Below are 15,492 nucleotides of genomic sequence, written 5' to 3' on the forward strand. Positions count from 1 at the left end.
ATTAATAAGTTTAACTGAGTTCATCCTTGATATAAGTGGTGAATTCAAAGTAATGCATTTTACATCAAGTAATTTGTTGCATAACTTTCCAAATGACAAATATATATTGTTTTCTTAAAAAAAATATAAAAAAAAAAAATTCATGTGAAAAATACGGGTCAACCCGATCTGACCCGACCCACAACCCAATTGACCCGAACTCGTTTTTAACCCGCTTAAAATGACTTATTTTAACCTGCAATCCGATTAATCCGACCCGACCCAACCCACCCATTTTGCCATGTGTAGTTTATATCTCATTTGACCCCTCACCCCAGTCTGGAAGTTGCTGAACTATTCTCTTCTTTTGAAGAAAAAGATATATAAAATGTCAGATCAAGGGCAGGGACTAATGTTGAAACCAAGGAGGGAATAGGATATTTCAATTAACTTTTTTGAATTGTCCTTGTTATAAAATACTTCTTAGTTATATTGTTGAACAGCATGGAGACTCAAACCTATTATCTCGACTCCATTGAATAACTTATACACCAACCATTGGGCTATTTATTTTTCACTCTCTTCTCACAACCACCACCCTCATTTTTGTTGCTTTCCATTTCTAATACTAACAATAACAACATGGAGACATAATATTTATTTATGCTTTTTTATACTTTAATTTTTTTTTTCTATTTACCTTATAAAAGTTGTGGATACGGTTACTTTTTATAAAATTTAATCCACTTATTTGTATTTTAACTAATTTTTTGAAATAATAATGATACCACCAATATCAATATCTGGGAGAAAATGGGCATTTGTCCATGATTTATAAACTATGCAGCAAAATGTCCATGTTTTGAAACTATTTAGTAAAATGTCTTTGTTTTGAAACTTGATTTTTACAAATTCAAGTTTCCAAGTGAAACTTGACATTAGCAATGTTGAGTTCTATGTATATTTGCCACTTAAATTTTTTTGAAAATTTAAATGAAACTCAACATTACTAATGTCGAGTTCCACTTAAAAATATACATATAACTTGATTTTGAAAATATTAAATTTTAAAAACATGGACATTTTGCTAAATAGTTTTTAAACAAATGCATTTTGCTTCATAGTTTGTAAATTAGGGACAAATGCCCATTTTCCCCCAATATCTGATCTTAGGCCGACCCCTAGTCAACTTAGAGTTTGGAGGGATTGGCTACCTGACACGTAATTTATCTTATTACCTAACACATAATTAATTTCAATATAGATGAATGGCATCACCACTTACCACCAATGATAGGATTTTCCAAGTGTGATTTGCCACCTAATGTGTATTTGAGATTAAGTCCAAATCTCATAGGGAGCGGCCCCACCCCCAAACTCACATAAGTGAAATTTTGTCAAGGGTGCTCCTGTAATTCTGACACCCCACTCATACGAGCTACAAATTTCATTAAGAGTTTTTACTCAACCTCTCCACATTACAGGATAAATGCACTTACATCATAGGGATGAACAATTGAAAAATTATTTACAAAATAAATAATTAAAGAAATAAATAGTGCATTTCTTACGACCATCGTATGGTTCGTTTTTCCCATTGAACCCAATTCTCAGGATCTTTGCTCCTTGGTTTAGGTATCCTCTTATATGGCTCATGAATCTATGGACTTTAGTCTCATCCCCCTTGATGTATTCCAGACTCTATCTTTTGCCAAGGTCTTGGTAAATGGATCTGCAAGATTATCATTAGATTTAACATAATCCACAGTTATGATGCCACTACTCAAATAAGATCGCATGGTACTGTGTTTTCTTCTTATAGGTGTGGATTTACCATTGTAATAACGGTTTTTAACTCTACCAATTGCGGCATTGTTATCACAATGAATTAATATAGGTGGAATTGGCTTTTCCCAAAGTGGAATTTCATATAACAAATCTCTAAGCTAATTTGCCTCTTCATTAGCTTATTAATTCAGCTTACATTGTTGAATTAGCAATTATTGTTTGCTTTTTAGATTTCCAACAAATAGTACCACTACCTAAGGTAAAAATGTAACCAGTGGTAAAGAGATAATCACCTGACAAATTATTCCAATCGGCATCACTAAAAGTTTTAATCACAGCAAGATATTTTTTATAAAATAAGCCATGGCTTTTGGTACCAATTAAATATCTCATGACTAGCTCAATAGCTAGCCAATGATCTTTACTAGGCTTGCTAGTAAATATGCTAAGCACTCCTACTGCATATGCAATGTCAGGCTAGTACAATCAATAACATAATGCAAACTACCAATGATACTAGCATAATCCTTTTGATTAAAAATCTCATCATCATTATTCATAGAAAATAAATGAACACTGGAATCAAAAGGAGTAGCTACGCTTTTGTGATCATGAAAATTATATTTTCTCAACATAATGTGATTGATCAAGAAATATCTCATCACATGTTTTTGTAATTTTTATGCCCAAAATAAAATTAGCCTCACCAAGATCTTTCATATCAAAATGGCTTTTAAGCATATTTTTTGACTCATTTATAACATGCATATTTGAGCCAAAAATCAACATATCATCCACATAAAGGCTAATAATAAAATGTAAATTATTCCATGATTTAGAATAAATACATTTATCATACATTTAATTTATAACCATTCTCAATCATGCAGGAATCAAACTTTTCAAGCCACTGCTTAGGTGCTTGTTTTAAGCCATATAGGGATTTAGTTAGCTTACATACCTTGCTTTCTTGTCCAGGCTCTACAAAGCCTTCGGGTTGATCCGTATAAATCTCTTCCTCTAGGTCCCCATTTAGAAAAGCAGTTTTTACATCCATTTGATAAATTTTCAAATCAAAAATTGCAGCAATAGCAATTAACAATCTAATAGATGTAATTCTTGTTACCGGAGAAAATGTATCAAAGAAATTAAGATCAGCTTTTTGTTTAAAGCCTTTTGCAACAAGTCTAGCTTTAAACTTATCTATTGATCCATCCAGTTTCAACTTTTTTCTAAGGACCCATTTACAACTTGTGGTCTTACAATCCAGTGGAAGATCTACTAATTTTCAAGTTTTATTAGAAAATAGAAATTTCATCTCATAATTTACAGCTTCTTTCCAAAATATAGCATCAAGTGATATCAAACCCTCTTTTAAATTTTGGGGATTTTTCCTCAATGTTAAAAACATAATAATCAGGACCAAAATCCTTTTCAACTCTAACTCTTTTACTCCTTCTAGGTTCCATTTCAAAATTTTCTTGATCTTGTAAATGAGAAGTAAAAGAACTAGGTTGTGACAAAATATTTTCTTCACCCCCACTATTTTTCAATTTAAAAGGAAATTTTTCTTCTTGAAAAATTGCATCACCAGATTCAAAAATTATTTTGTTTTCAAGATGAAAAAATCTATAGGTTGCACTATTAATCGCATAACCAAGAAAAGCACCGACAATAGCTCTTATACCTAATTTAGGTATTTTAGGGTCAGTAAGCCTTGCGTAAGCAAGACAACCCCATACTTTCAAATATCCTAAATTTGGCTTATGTCTTTTCCATGTCTCAAAAGGTGTGGTATGTGACTTTTTATGTGGCACCCTATTCAAAACAGGACATGCAGTTAAAATAGTTTCACCCCAAAAATGTAAAAGTGTACCAGATTCAATTAACATAGCATTTGTTAACTCAATTAGAGTTCTATTTTTTCTTTTAGCCACACCATTAGAAGCAGGTGAACATGGTGCAGTAGTTTCATGGATAATTCCCAAAGATTGAACAAATGAGTTGAATACACTTGATTCATACTCACGGCCTCTATCACTTCTTATTCTTTTTATTTTTCTACCAAATTGATTTTCAACTTCTTTCAAAAAATCTTGAAATTTTTCAAAAGCATCACTTTTATTTTTCAACAAATAAATAGTTGTATATTTTGAGAATTCATCACTAAAATTGATAATATATCTATTTCCCCCATGAGTTAAAATTCCCTCAAATTCACATAAATCAAAGTGAATTAACTCAAGCAATTCGGCATTTCTTACAACACTTTTATAAGGCTTTTTTGTAATCTTAGCTTGATTACAAGTTTCACATTTTTCAAAATCTTTTAACAGTCTTGAAATTAATCCTAAACTACTCATGATTCCCACATATCTACTATTTATATGACACAAACGAGTATGCCAAAAATTAATATAAGAAAACATATAAATTGAACTGGTAGATGCTTTATTATTCTCAACATTCAATTTAAAGATTCCATCACAAGCATAACCCTTGCCAATAAATAATCTCTTTTTAGTGATTACATAATTATTAGATTCCACAATTTGCTTGAAGCCAGCCTTGTTAAGCAAAAAACTTGACATCAAGTTCTTTCTCATGGACGGAGTGTAAAGTACAGCTTTCAAAGTTAGCACACGTCCAGAAGTGAATTTCAAATCAACCTCACCACTCCCAAGAACCTTGGTTTTGTTAGAGTCACCAAGCATAACTGTTTTTTCTTCTTCAAAGGGAGTGTACAACTTGAACCAATTGTCATAGTAAATGTGCCTATTAGCACCAAAATCAGTCCACCACCCTTCAATATATTGCACCATATTGAGAGTAGAAAATATATAACATTATTTGGACTGAGGTGCGGTACTCACTCTCTTTAAGGAGATTCAAGTCCTTGGTTGGCTAAGCTTTATAAGTTGTGGATATTAATCTGATGGGCTACACCTCCACCCTTCACCTCCCCCTTACGCACGTATCTAGTCCAATATCTAAGTCAATTCATATTATCCCATTAATCACCATAATTAAAAAGAACAAAATAGTCTTTCTCTTTTTTAATGTGGGATTAAATATTTTCACTAACTCCTCATCTTCCATATTCACTCTCACATCTTTACATTTATGTTGTAATATTTATTCATTTTAATTAATTAATATTAAAATGCTCCAACAATTTGTATTTGTTCAAATTTACAGATTTTATTACTGGTGTTTATTCATTTACATAATTGCTTTAATAATTGCATCGGTTATAGTTCTTGTTTTTTTATTAACTTTAACACATTTGTTTTTCACTTGTTCTCCAACTCGTGAAGCCAAAACCAATAGGGTCTTTTGATATAACAATAGGGTCAAAAGAAGCTGTAACTTTGCTGCTCATACAGCAGCAAAGTTTGGATTAGATTATATGTTGTCTTGTTTTTTTACTTCAAGTAATCTTCCACCTATTAATTTTCCAAACCATTCCCATTCCAACATCTATTCAATAATTTTGTTGAAAATGCATTAATGGATATTGAACTAATAATTTTATTTTAAAAAAAACTACCAAAAATAATTTAGTGTCATTATATACATGCATTAATTTCCTTCAATAATGCCACTTGGTAATTATCATGTGCATAATAATAATAATAATAATATTCCTCAAAAAATAGTGTACCTAAAAAAGAAAATCCACAAGGAGAGATGGCACATTAAACTAATAATTTAAAATTTTTAAAAAATTCTTGGGTCACATCGGTCCATTTTGGTCTAATTCGGTCTATTTGATCCAAATTCGGTCTCTCAATTCCATCTAACAATACCAAATTTGTTAAAAAAATAAAAATAAAACATTTACACAGTACTTGCTTTTTGAAACATCAAACACGCACACACTGGAGTACTCTTCGACTCTCCAAAATCCTTTCCTTTCCTTTCTATACCCAATTCCCATTCCCAAACCTTCTCACTCTACCCTCTTCTCTCCAAACGCGAACAGTTAGTACCACAAGACTGCCATCGTCGGATATAGTAAGAACCCATGTGAGGTTTCTGTCTGTTAGCTACCATAGGACAATGAATACAGAAATGTTATTATACCATATTCCAAGTTACCCCATTGGTAGAATTTACGGGGCTGAAGAATCCCAGTCTGAAAGTACTCTTCATTGGATATTATGTATACATGGCCTTTAATGGATTGAGAAGATCTATTGGAGTCTATGGCAAAGCCTAAGTTTAAACAGAAGCAACAAAGGACAGACAATAAGTTTGTCTTGTTAAGAAGTCCCATAACTTGTTCTGACCTGCTTGTGCGATAATTTTCTAGGATAGACTTCACTCTAGAGACTTTGAAGAGTACTCTTACATCCCAGAAAACACACGGTCATATTTTTTCCCTAGTCAAGAGTTTCTACATTTGAAAAAAAAGACAGGTTGAATGCAGACCATGGGCCAGGGATGGAATTTATGCAGACTAAAAATTCATGTTTAATACTGCAGAATTATGGAATTTGAAGATCTATCACATCAGCTGTAAAAAAATCCACCCAGATATATAATTCCACCATAGTTTTTCCAAAACCAAATAGATCAAAGCAATAAATAATCTAACACAGGTTTGGTAAGGAAGGGGAAAGTCAAAGAATAGCCTCTTCAACGGAAAAACCAGTCCAGGGACACAAACATTCATTTAGAAAATTTACTATCAAGGAGCAGTTACAACTTACAATTAGTCAGACCTTATAAAATCTTTGTAGCCAAGATCCTCTAGAACCCCTTAAAATCTTTCTACAATAATTTGCTCCATGAACTTCTCGTTCACTTAAACCAGAACCAACTTCTCATTCACTTAAACCAGAACCTATGACACTTAAAGGAACCTCTTTGAATATTTGCAACAATGATCCTCACTGGAAAGAGAACTCGTTCGTTTCAATCTCTCAAACACCCTCTTTGGGATCACAATAGATTTGCCCTTCAAAATCCTAATTATCTCTCCCTTTGGCAATTCCGTGAGTAAATCCTGATTACAATTTTTTTTTTTTTAAATAAAAATCCCATTATAAAATCAAGTAATACAGCCAATCTTGAGAAACCACATAAAAAAACTAAGACTTACCACCTGTTATTAGAGATCTATCACAAAGAAATTAACTTGTCTTTTCCTGAACCATGAGCAAACACCTTAATCGAATGGGAAAAAACAGGTATAAGCAAACAAGTCATAGTCACAAAATAATCATCAGACAATGGTTTTAATTTTAAACCATGCTAAAAATCGGTAACTAGTAATTTCATAAATAACAGCGGACATATCCCCCCAGAAGCAAAAACATACATATAACAATGAAGCACAATATATATCCAAGGTTATATAAATATCCTGTGTTATCTAAATAAGAGTTCTCTAGCTAATTCTAATCCCCTAAAACCTCTCCCTTTTTTGGTCACCAAATGCAAAGGGAGATATTCTCTAAAAACTTACATGCAAAAGATTAACCAACAAAATAGGAGCCTAAAATGCCAAAACATGAATGAATCAATGAGGCACACTCCAAAGGATGGCCACTTGCTTAAGACTATTTTGGCAACTGTGGCATGAAGACTCATGGTAGGTCAGGCATGACAAAAAGTAAAATAAATTAGTGGGGCATGAAGACTCATATCTTGATGCACATGAGACACTAGAGAAGACCAATGACAACCCAAAATTTAAAGCGCAAAGCTTGAAAATTGGAGTAAACCCAATGAAAACCATGAGTGGGGCATTAAAAATGGAAATGACAAGCACCAGGTAACATTAAATCTACCCAAAAATTTACACTCAATTCAGCACACTATCGAATAACAACTTGTAGCATTACTAACAACATTAGTATAACACAGGAAAAGGTCCATAACCTATTCCACTTTAGCAACAACCACAGGAATGGCAACAAGTGGAATAGCCTTCTGCAATGTAAGTCCAAATTTGTCTTTCATGTTGATACCTTCAGGTGCCATTTGATCAGGAAAAAGCTTCCAATCAAAGTGAATGAGAGAAGCTAGCAACAAGTTTAGCATTCTTACAGCAAGAGCTAAACCTGGAAAATCCGCTGCCCAGACCCAAATGGAATAAAAGTGAAATTTGTGCCTCTAAAATCCAAAACTTCGGTGCCCACGAAACTTTCTGGTATAAATTGTGTGGGCTACAGGAGATTTCAGGCTATCGCCCATGCATTGCCAATCACTTGGGTGTGCTAAGGAATGGGGATCCACAAATTTCCACATCCATCTCAGCACGACGCACCAGAAGAGGTGCTGTTGGTCGAAGTTGCATTGTTTCTTTAAGCACAGCTTGTAGATAGGGAAGTCAAAGGATATCTTTCTCTTGTATGCTGTGTCCTGTTCCAACTGTTGCAGCAAGTTCATGCTTTGTCTTGGCCATTATGTCGGGATTGCGAAGAAGCTCTGTCATTGCCCATTCACTTGCAGTGGTAGTTTGTATCAGTTCCTCCATTAAACAAGTCCTGATAAATTGTCACAATGTTGTTAAACAACAAACGCATAGAGGTCCAATTGCTGTATAAGAAATTATAAGGTAAATATTTTGGGATGATATTACCTTCTCTCATGTGAATAGTATATTCTACTATAAATTTTATTAAGACTTGTCATGAAATATTGAATAGTTATCCATTTCTTCACTTTCACATTCTTTGATTACCAAATAGAAAAATGTTTTGCAAACTTCAACTCACTTTTTCGTTACTTTTCTTTTTCTAACTTCTACTGCATGTAGGTGTGTAAATCATGGAGCAAAATCAACATCAGAACCACGTGAGGTGTCTTTTGGAAATTTCTTCGATATGAATCATAGACCCAAATGCCGGTAAGGAAAAGAGAAAACATTATTATAAACGTCAGACTATCAGAGTAAAAAAAAAACAGCAATTACATATGCATTTGTATATAAATAGAAGTTTAACAGAGCATTTCACACACTTAGCCAAAAACAAAAAGACAGAGCATTACATATGCAGCACACAAAATAGAAAAGTGAATTAATCAACAATAAGAGCAAGTTGGCAGTTGATTTAAATGCATTACCATTTTGAGAGTTGAGATCATGAGCACTTTAGCAAGAGCCCAGGCGGGTCATTTGGTCCTCTTCTTCCATTAAATAAAAGTTTACACCAACAAGAGAACAATGAAAACTTTGTATTATTCCAACCTGATTAAAAAACTAAAAAAGAAAGTGATACCATTATGATTTTAATTTTTGAAAAGAAAAAGGTAACGCTAAGAAGAAAACAGAAAAAGAAATGCTAGTATATGTCCAGGAATACAAAAAAGAAAAGAAAAGAAAGAAAACAACTAGATTTACAATGGTAGGAAGAAAGATGATAACTTTACAGGTAAAATCCTAGATTTCATAATGACCAATTAAAGTAACAGATACTGTCGACTGATTCTTTCTTCTTCACTGCGGTTGCTGTATACCAAACCGAAACCGATTTTCTCCACTTCCAAGCTCACGGTAGCTATTTTAATCTCAACTTGATGGAATCCCTTCGCATCAATAGAGCCGCAAGGGCTTTTTGGATAGGGGCGATGGGGTAAACAGACCAGCCAGAGGTGATGTGATTCAAATTTACAATTTCTTTCCCCAAAACTATACTTAGGTGGTAGTAAAATCTTCACCCGTCTATCGACTTCAAGTGAATAAACGTGAATTTCAGGACACTCGCAGGGTACAAAAACTAGGCACAAAAGAATTCCCTTCCACTCATCACACCCATTAAAAGGCACCTGTATGTTCACTTTTTTTGTTTTGAAAATTCGATTCACATTTGCGTAGCGGGATGGATATCTTTGGAAACTCGGAGAAGTAACAAAGGAGCTATAAGGCTCTTCGCATATTTTCACTTCTTTTAACCATGACGGAATTTCACTCCCAGGAATAATAGAAGGTAATCTCCTCGCTAGTAGTTTACCACTTTGTCCCCGAAATACAAAGAATCATATTGAGTAAAAAAAAAAAAACCCACAGATATATTTTGAAACACTAGTTTACCTGAAGCATGTTATAGCTGCTTTGAATATTGTCAGCCAATTTGAAGCAGTTGATACAGCTGAAACATAAACTAAAATTATCTGGCCTGTAGATATTATTTTCTGGTCCTGACAATCTTTCCAGTGAGGTACAATCGTTTACACTTATACGCTCAACTTTTGACGGAAGATCTGGTAATGACTGAAGCCTTTTGCAACCATCCAAGTAGAGCCATCTCAAATTAAAGAGATGAGAGATGCTTTCAGGAAGGGAAATGAAATCATTTCCACTTAGACGTAACGTAACTAAATTGTATAAGCAGCCAATATTATCTGGAATTGCCAAAAGATGGCAGTCACTAAGATCCAAATCGCTTACACGTATACAGAAACGCAATAACTTACCCATGAGATCAAATGGAGATGATGGCCATTGACATCCCCTAAAACTCACTGTATTGAGCCTTCTAAGGAAAATAGTGGAGAAAGGCAACTTTTTTATAGCTATACCATGGAAACACATTGTATCGAGCCTTTTAAGGAAAATAATGGAAAAAGGCAACTTTTTTATAGCTGTACCTTGCAAACAAAGACTCGACAGACTTTTCATCTTCCCCAAGTCCTTTGGTAAGTTGATAATTTTTGAGCATCTAGAAAGATTAAGAATGCGTAAATTCTTCAAACTACAAATGGTGTTAGGAAGCCACTTTAGGTTTTTGCAACCTCTCAAGATCAAAATATTAAGACCAGTCAAACATTCAACAGATGAAGGTAATTCTGTAATAGCAGTGCATTCCAAAAGAAGTTTTTGTAAACGCTTCATGTCTCCCACAAATTCTGGAACTTTCTTGACTTTTGAACAATAAGAAAGTTTAAGAAATTCAAGAGACTCCATTTCCAACTTGTCTGGAAGACAAATTAGTTCTTTGCACTCTTCTAGATCTAGATGAATAAGCTTTTTCATATTACCAATGGATGGGTGAAGCTGACGTAAATTTGAACACCGTGCAAGAACTAATTTCTCAAGATTTGGGACTCCAGCGAAGTCAGGGCTTATAGTAAGGTTTGATGAGTCAGCCAAATCGATAAACTTTAACTTGTCAAAATCCTATTAGAAGAAAAGAAAAAGTTTAGAACAATTAACTTTCTATTGTCTATTTAAAAAATAATAATCTCATTAAAAATCAAATTTGTATGAAAATGCTTATTTACACTTTAACCTTCTTTCCTTCCCAAAGTATTACAATTTTGCTCCGCTGCAAATGAAGTTGAACAAGCTCATTTGGCTGGAAATAAGGCAACAATCGTGAAGGATAATCACTCCATTCAATAAATCTTAAATTATTAGAGAGTTGTGTGGGGACATATAGAAGATTAATATTATGAACTCTCAGAAATTTAAGATTGGGCATCTTCAAAAAGGCATTAGGGTTCCAAAGTGGTCCTTTTTGTTTTTTTGATGATGTGAAGCCTTGCCAAGATAGAGTCCACTGGACCCATCCTTGAAGAGTAACCAACAAAGCTAACCCTCGCCAAGATAGAGAGCTTAGGACCCACCCCTGAAGCATAACCAACAGAGCAGACCCTTGCGGCCTCCAACATGCCTCTTTATCTTCATGACAAATACTTGTTTCCTTGGCTCCCCTGATGTCTATGGCTTGAACTTTTTCTGTTCCCTAATAATAAAAAAGGAATTTATGAATTGCAAAATATATTATTAGCGTAACTTTTCATATTTCATTTTTGCTAAATAAGAAGAAATGGAAACAACTCAAGTAAATAACCTCTTACCGTATTGTTTTTCAACACATGATCAATATCCTCATAAAGCCACAATCTACTGCGCTTCCCAGGCTCATTAGGAGACTCTTGACGAACTATGTTCCTACCCATTTCTCTTAGTAAATTGTGCATCCAAAATTCATTATTATCCGAAATTTTCAAGAGAGATTTGTCAATGAGTTCCCTCAATCCAATTTCAGGGTAGAGGTCAAGACTATGAAGTATTTCTACTACATAATCTTTCTCATCGTGATTAAAGAGGCATGCAATATGTAAAAATATTTCCTTTAGTAAGTCATCGAGTCCATCAAAACTTATTTCAAGTACTTGGATAACAATTCTCCCAGGACCTTCTTTGAGCCTCTCTAAAGCACTCTTCCATTCAACAATACTTTTTCCAAACAAAAAGGAACCCAAAACCTCAAGAGCTAAAGGAAGACCATCAATATAGTTTAAAAACTTGTTAGATAGTTCTAAAAATTCACCTGGAATGTGCTCTTTTTTAAAAGCTTTCAAATAAAAAAGATGACGTGCATCTTCATCTTTCAATGGTTTAACTTCATATATTTCGGATTTAGTTAGTGAATGTGTCTGCAACAAATCTTTACATCTTGTTGTTATGATAATTCTACTGCCCAAACCAAACCAATTACGCTCTCCAGCCAACCCTCTTAACTGTTTTAATTCATTTACATCATCAAGAACAAGAAGAACTTTTTTACGACGTAACCTAGTCTTGATTTTGTTAGAGAGATCATGATCATCATCATAATCCAAATGGTTTTCCTTCAAAAGTTTAAGAATAAGGGTTTTTTGAACTGCGGGTAATCGATGTCCTTCACAAACTTCCCTAACATCTGAAAGAAAACAAGAATCGTCAAATTCTTCCAAAACCTTATCATAGACAAATCTTGCAAGAGTTGTTTTACCCATTCCCCCCATTGCCCAAACCCCTATAAACTGAACATCATCAACTTGATCTAAAGCTAAAAGAGACTCCAATTCCATAGCCTGAGGATATATTCCTACTAGGCCCTGATTAAGTTCAGAGAATTTATATCTAACTGTACACGACATATGTCTCACAATGCTTCGTATTTCTTTGGTCTCAGGACTGCAATGAACAAAAAACAATACGTTGAGTTTGAAGTTTGAACCACCAATAAATAGGAGATGCGACAAATATGTAAATTGATTGGCTCGCGGAAAAAAAAAAAAAATTTTGAAAAAAGTACAAAACATTTATGTAGATCTGCTTAAGGTTCAAAATGGAGTTGTATATACGAAGTGGGTCATGTGAATATTAGAAACAAAGAAATACATCAAATTAAATTACCAAATATTCTTTAAATGACATCCGGCGAGATTACCCACATGACTCAGAGCATCTCTCCATGTCTTCACCTTCTTCTTCTCAAAATGTTCTTCATGTTTAACAAAGGCCTCCTTAAAAAGTCCCAATTGTTTCCGTACATCAGAAGGATCCACATAGTGAAAAATAGGAAAAAGTGTCATTCCCAGTTCTTTCTCGCATTCAATGATCTTTGCAAGTTCATCCAAGCACCAAGATGAAGCTGCATAGTTTTCTGAGAGAATGACAATAGCAAATCTCGATTCTTCTATAGCTTGCAACAGTTTTGATGAAATAGACTTTCCTCTCTCAAGTTTTTCATCGTCCCTAAAAGTGACAATGCCTTTCTGTACCAAAGCTGTGTATAGATGATCCGTGAATTTGTAACGAGTGTCCTCACCTCTGAAACTGAGAAACACATCATACTTCCATCGGCTGGTAGAAGAAGAACTTGGTAAAGATAACGACTTTGAATCCATTGAATCACAATATAGATCTGCGGGGGAAAAAATCAATTAGGAATGAAGAAAATTGAAAAAAAAAAAATTATGAAAGAAGAAAAACTATTTGATGAATTCCCTTCATTAGATGGGCCAAGCATTACCTTTTTTTTTTTTGGGGGGGAATTTTATAAGCAAGAACAACTGAAGCTTCACAATTCAGAACTCGGGGGGAGTGTTGGTATCGTAAGGCTAAATTGTGTAGTAGGGAAAGGGATAGGTTGTTGGGTTTTGTCTCTGGCCATTTGTGTTTATATTTTCTCTGGCTAAATTGTGTAGTGTTTTGTTCAGAACTAAAGTGACAGTCTTCGGTGGTACTGAACAAAGAAAGTGGGGAATGGAAAAATCTAGGTAAGTTGCAGATTCCACTCATTTTTCAATTTTTGCTTTTTGTCTTCGGGTCCACTTTTTTTTTTTTTTTTTTTTTTCCTTAATAACTCTATCAATAAAAGCTAGATTATACTTAAGTTAATTTGTTTGATACGATGATTAATCTATATATATATATATATATATATAAATATTTATGAAATATAAGAGGCCAAAGCCAGAGTTTATATCAAGATTTAAAAGAAAACCTCCCTTGATTCTCAAAAAAAAAAAAAAACCTTCTTTAAAAGTTACAACGGCTTTTGAGTGAAGTTATGATGTATTCTTGAGTTAGAATCTCTTTTATGTGTGTTTATTTCTCAAAAAAATATTTAAAGAAAAAAGTTGTTTGGTTTATATAAATTGTTTTCCTTTTCCTTTTCTTTTTTTTTTCCTTGAATGAAGTTTTTCATGACATCAAAAATAAAATAAAAAAGTCATGATCATAGAAAAAGTGAAAGGCAAAAAAAAAAAAATATATATATATATATATATATATATATATATATATGCAAATTGGATGCCAAAAATCTACCTCTTTTAATTCGCATACCAAAGGTAAAATATGAAATAATATTAAAAATACCTACACAGATAACTAAATATATCATTTTTAACTCAATCAACTCAGTGTAGTTATAAATCTAACATTAAAAATATTCATGCTTGAGAAATATACGTTAAATTTGTAATTAATTTTTTCAATTTCTTCTTCTATAATACATTAATTTAATAACTTTAGTAAACAATGAAAAAAATAGGTAAAACAGAATTATAATTTTAATCCTTAAAAAAATGGATTGACCGTAAAACCCAAAAAAATCCTATCTGGCCCATTTTTAAAAATGGTTAAATGTTTTTTAGCCATAGCCATGTTTTTTTTTAAGCTTTAAGTGAATAAACAGATTAGAGTCTAACTTTGTCATGTTTAAATTAAAGAAAATAAGGAAATTACTATATTTTATATAAAATTAAGAAAGTAAAAAGGTTCTGAATATCTTGTAAAAGTTACTTTTATATCTAGGAATTAACAATTAATAATTACAAAAATATTAAACAAAAAAATTTAAGTTTATTTTTCATTCTTTTTATTTTTTATTCTTTTTAATTTTATATCCAAACACATATATAATGAGTATTATTGTCCCTTTTTTTATTCTTATCCTTCCTCTAATATTTTTTTTCTTTCTTCCTTTAAACATAATATTAATTTCAAAAAACAACACAAGATTCCACACCCTTTTTTTTTTTTTTTTTGTTATCGTACTTGGTATCCACGTATTTTATGAGTTTTATTTTTATTTAGTCTTTTGCTCTTTTTGTTCAGCTATATTCAACCGATTGACAAGAATTCAATCAATGCCATGAACCTAATATTTAAATTCACAAAAAAGAATGCTCGATTGATCAATATCCAGAGCCAGAGGAAATAGTGGTTTCGTGGTTTCAGCTTCATAATGCTGTGGTTTCTAGTCCTTTTCTTCTTTTTATATTTCTTTTTTTTTTTATATATATAACATTTTATATTTCTTTGTAATCAGCTATAAAGTTTTTTTTTTTTTTTTTTTTTTTTTGAGGAATAGATATAAAGTTTTGTCAACAGTTAACACTACTTTTTATCCAACAAAGTGAATCGATTTTTGTGACAAAAGTGATGACTTTTACACCGGGGTGATTAAGTGAATTTAGGGAATGGAAAAT

At 32.8% G+C, this 15,492-nt stretch overlaps 1 protein-coding gene across 2 annotated transcripts; it reads right to left on the minus strand.

Moving 5' to 3' along the window:
* Positions 1 to 6,504: 6,504 nt before the first annotated feature.
* Positions 6,505 to 13,755, minus strand: LOC126727349 (disease resistance protein RPV1-like). 2 transcript variants are annotated; one of them, XM_050432952.1, is made up of 7 exons: positions 13,527 to 13,755; positions 12,908 to 13,418; positions 11,581 to 12,685; positions 11,010 to 11,465; positions 9,151 to 10,897; positions 8,845 to 8,968; positions 7,438 to 8,264 (listed from the first exon to the last, which is right to left on the minus strand). In XM_050432952.1, the coding sequence occupies exons 2-5, from the start codon at positions 13,399 to 13,401 to the stop codon at positions 9,803 to 9,805; spliced, it is 3,150 nt and encodes a 1,049-aa protein (XP_050288909.1). In that variant the 5' UTR covers positions 13,402 to 13,418; positions 13,527 to 13,755; the 3' UTR covers positions 7,438 to 8,264; positions 8,845 to 8,968; positions 9,151 to 9,802. The 2 variants fall into 2 exon arrangements, 1 of the variants encoding a protein (XP_050288909.1); XR_007656222.1 differs by lacking the exons at positions 9,151 to 10,897; positions 11,010 to 11,465; positions 11,581 to 12,685; positions 12,908 to 13,418; positions 13,527 to 13,755 and adding an exon at positions 6,505 to 6,778 and having other exon boundaries at positions 6,875 to 8,264; positions 8,845 to 9,140.
* Between the last annotated feature and the right edge of the window lie 1,737 nt (positions 13,756 to 15,492).

This window comes from Quercus robur, chromosome 5 (assembly GCF_932294415.1).
Source record: "Quercus robur chromosome 5, dhQueRobu3.1, whole genome shotgun sequence".
Taxonomy (NCBI): Eukaryota; Viridiplantae; Streptophyta; class Magnoliopsida; order Fagales; family Fagaceae; genus Quercus; species Quercus robur.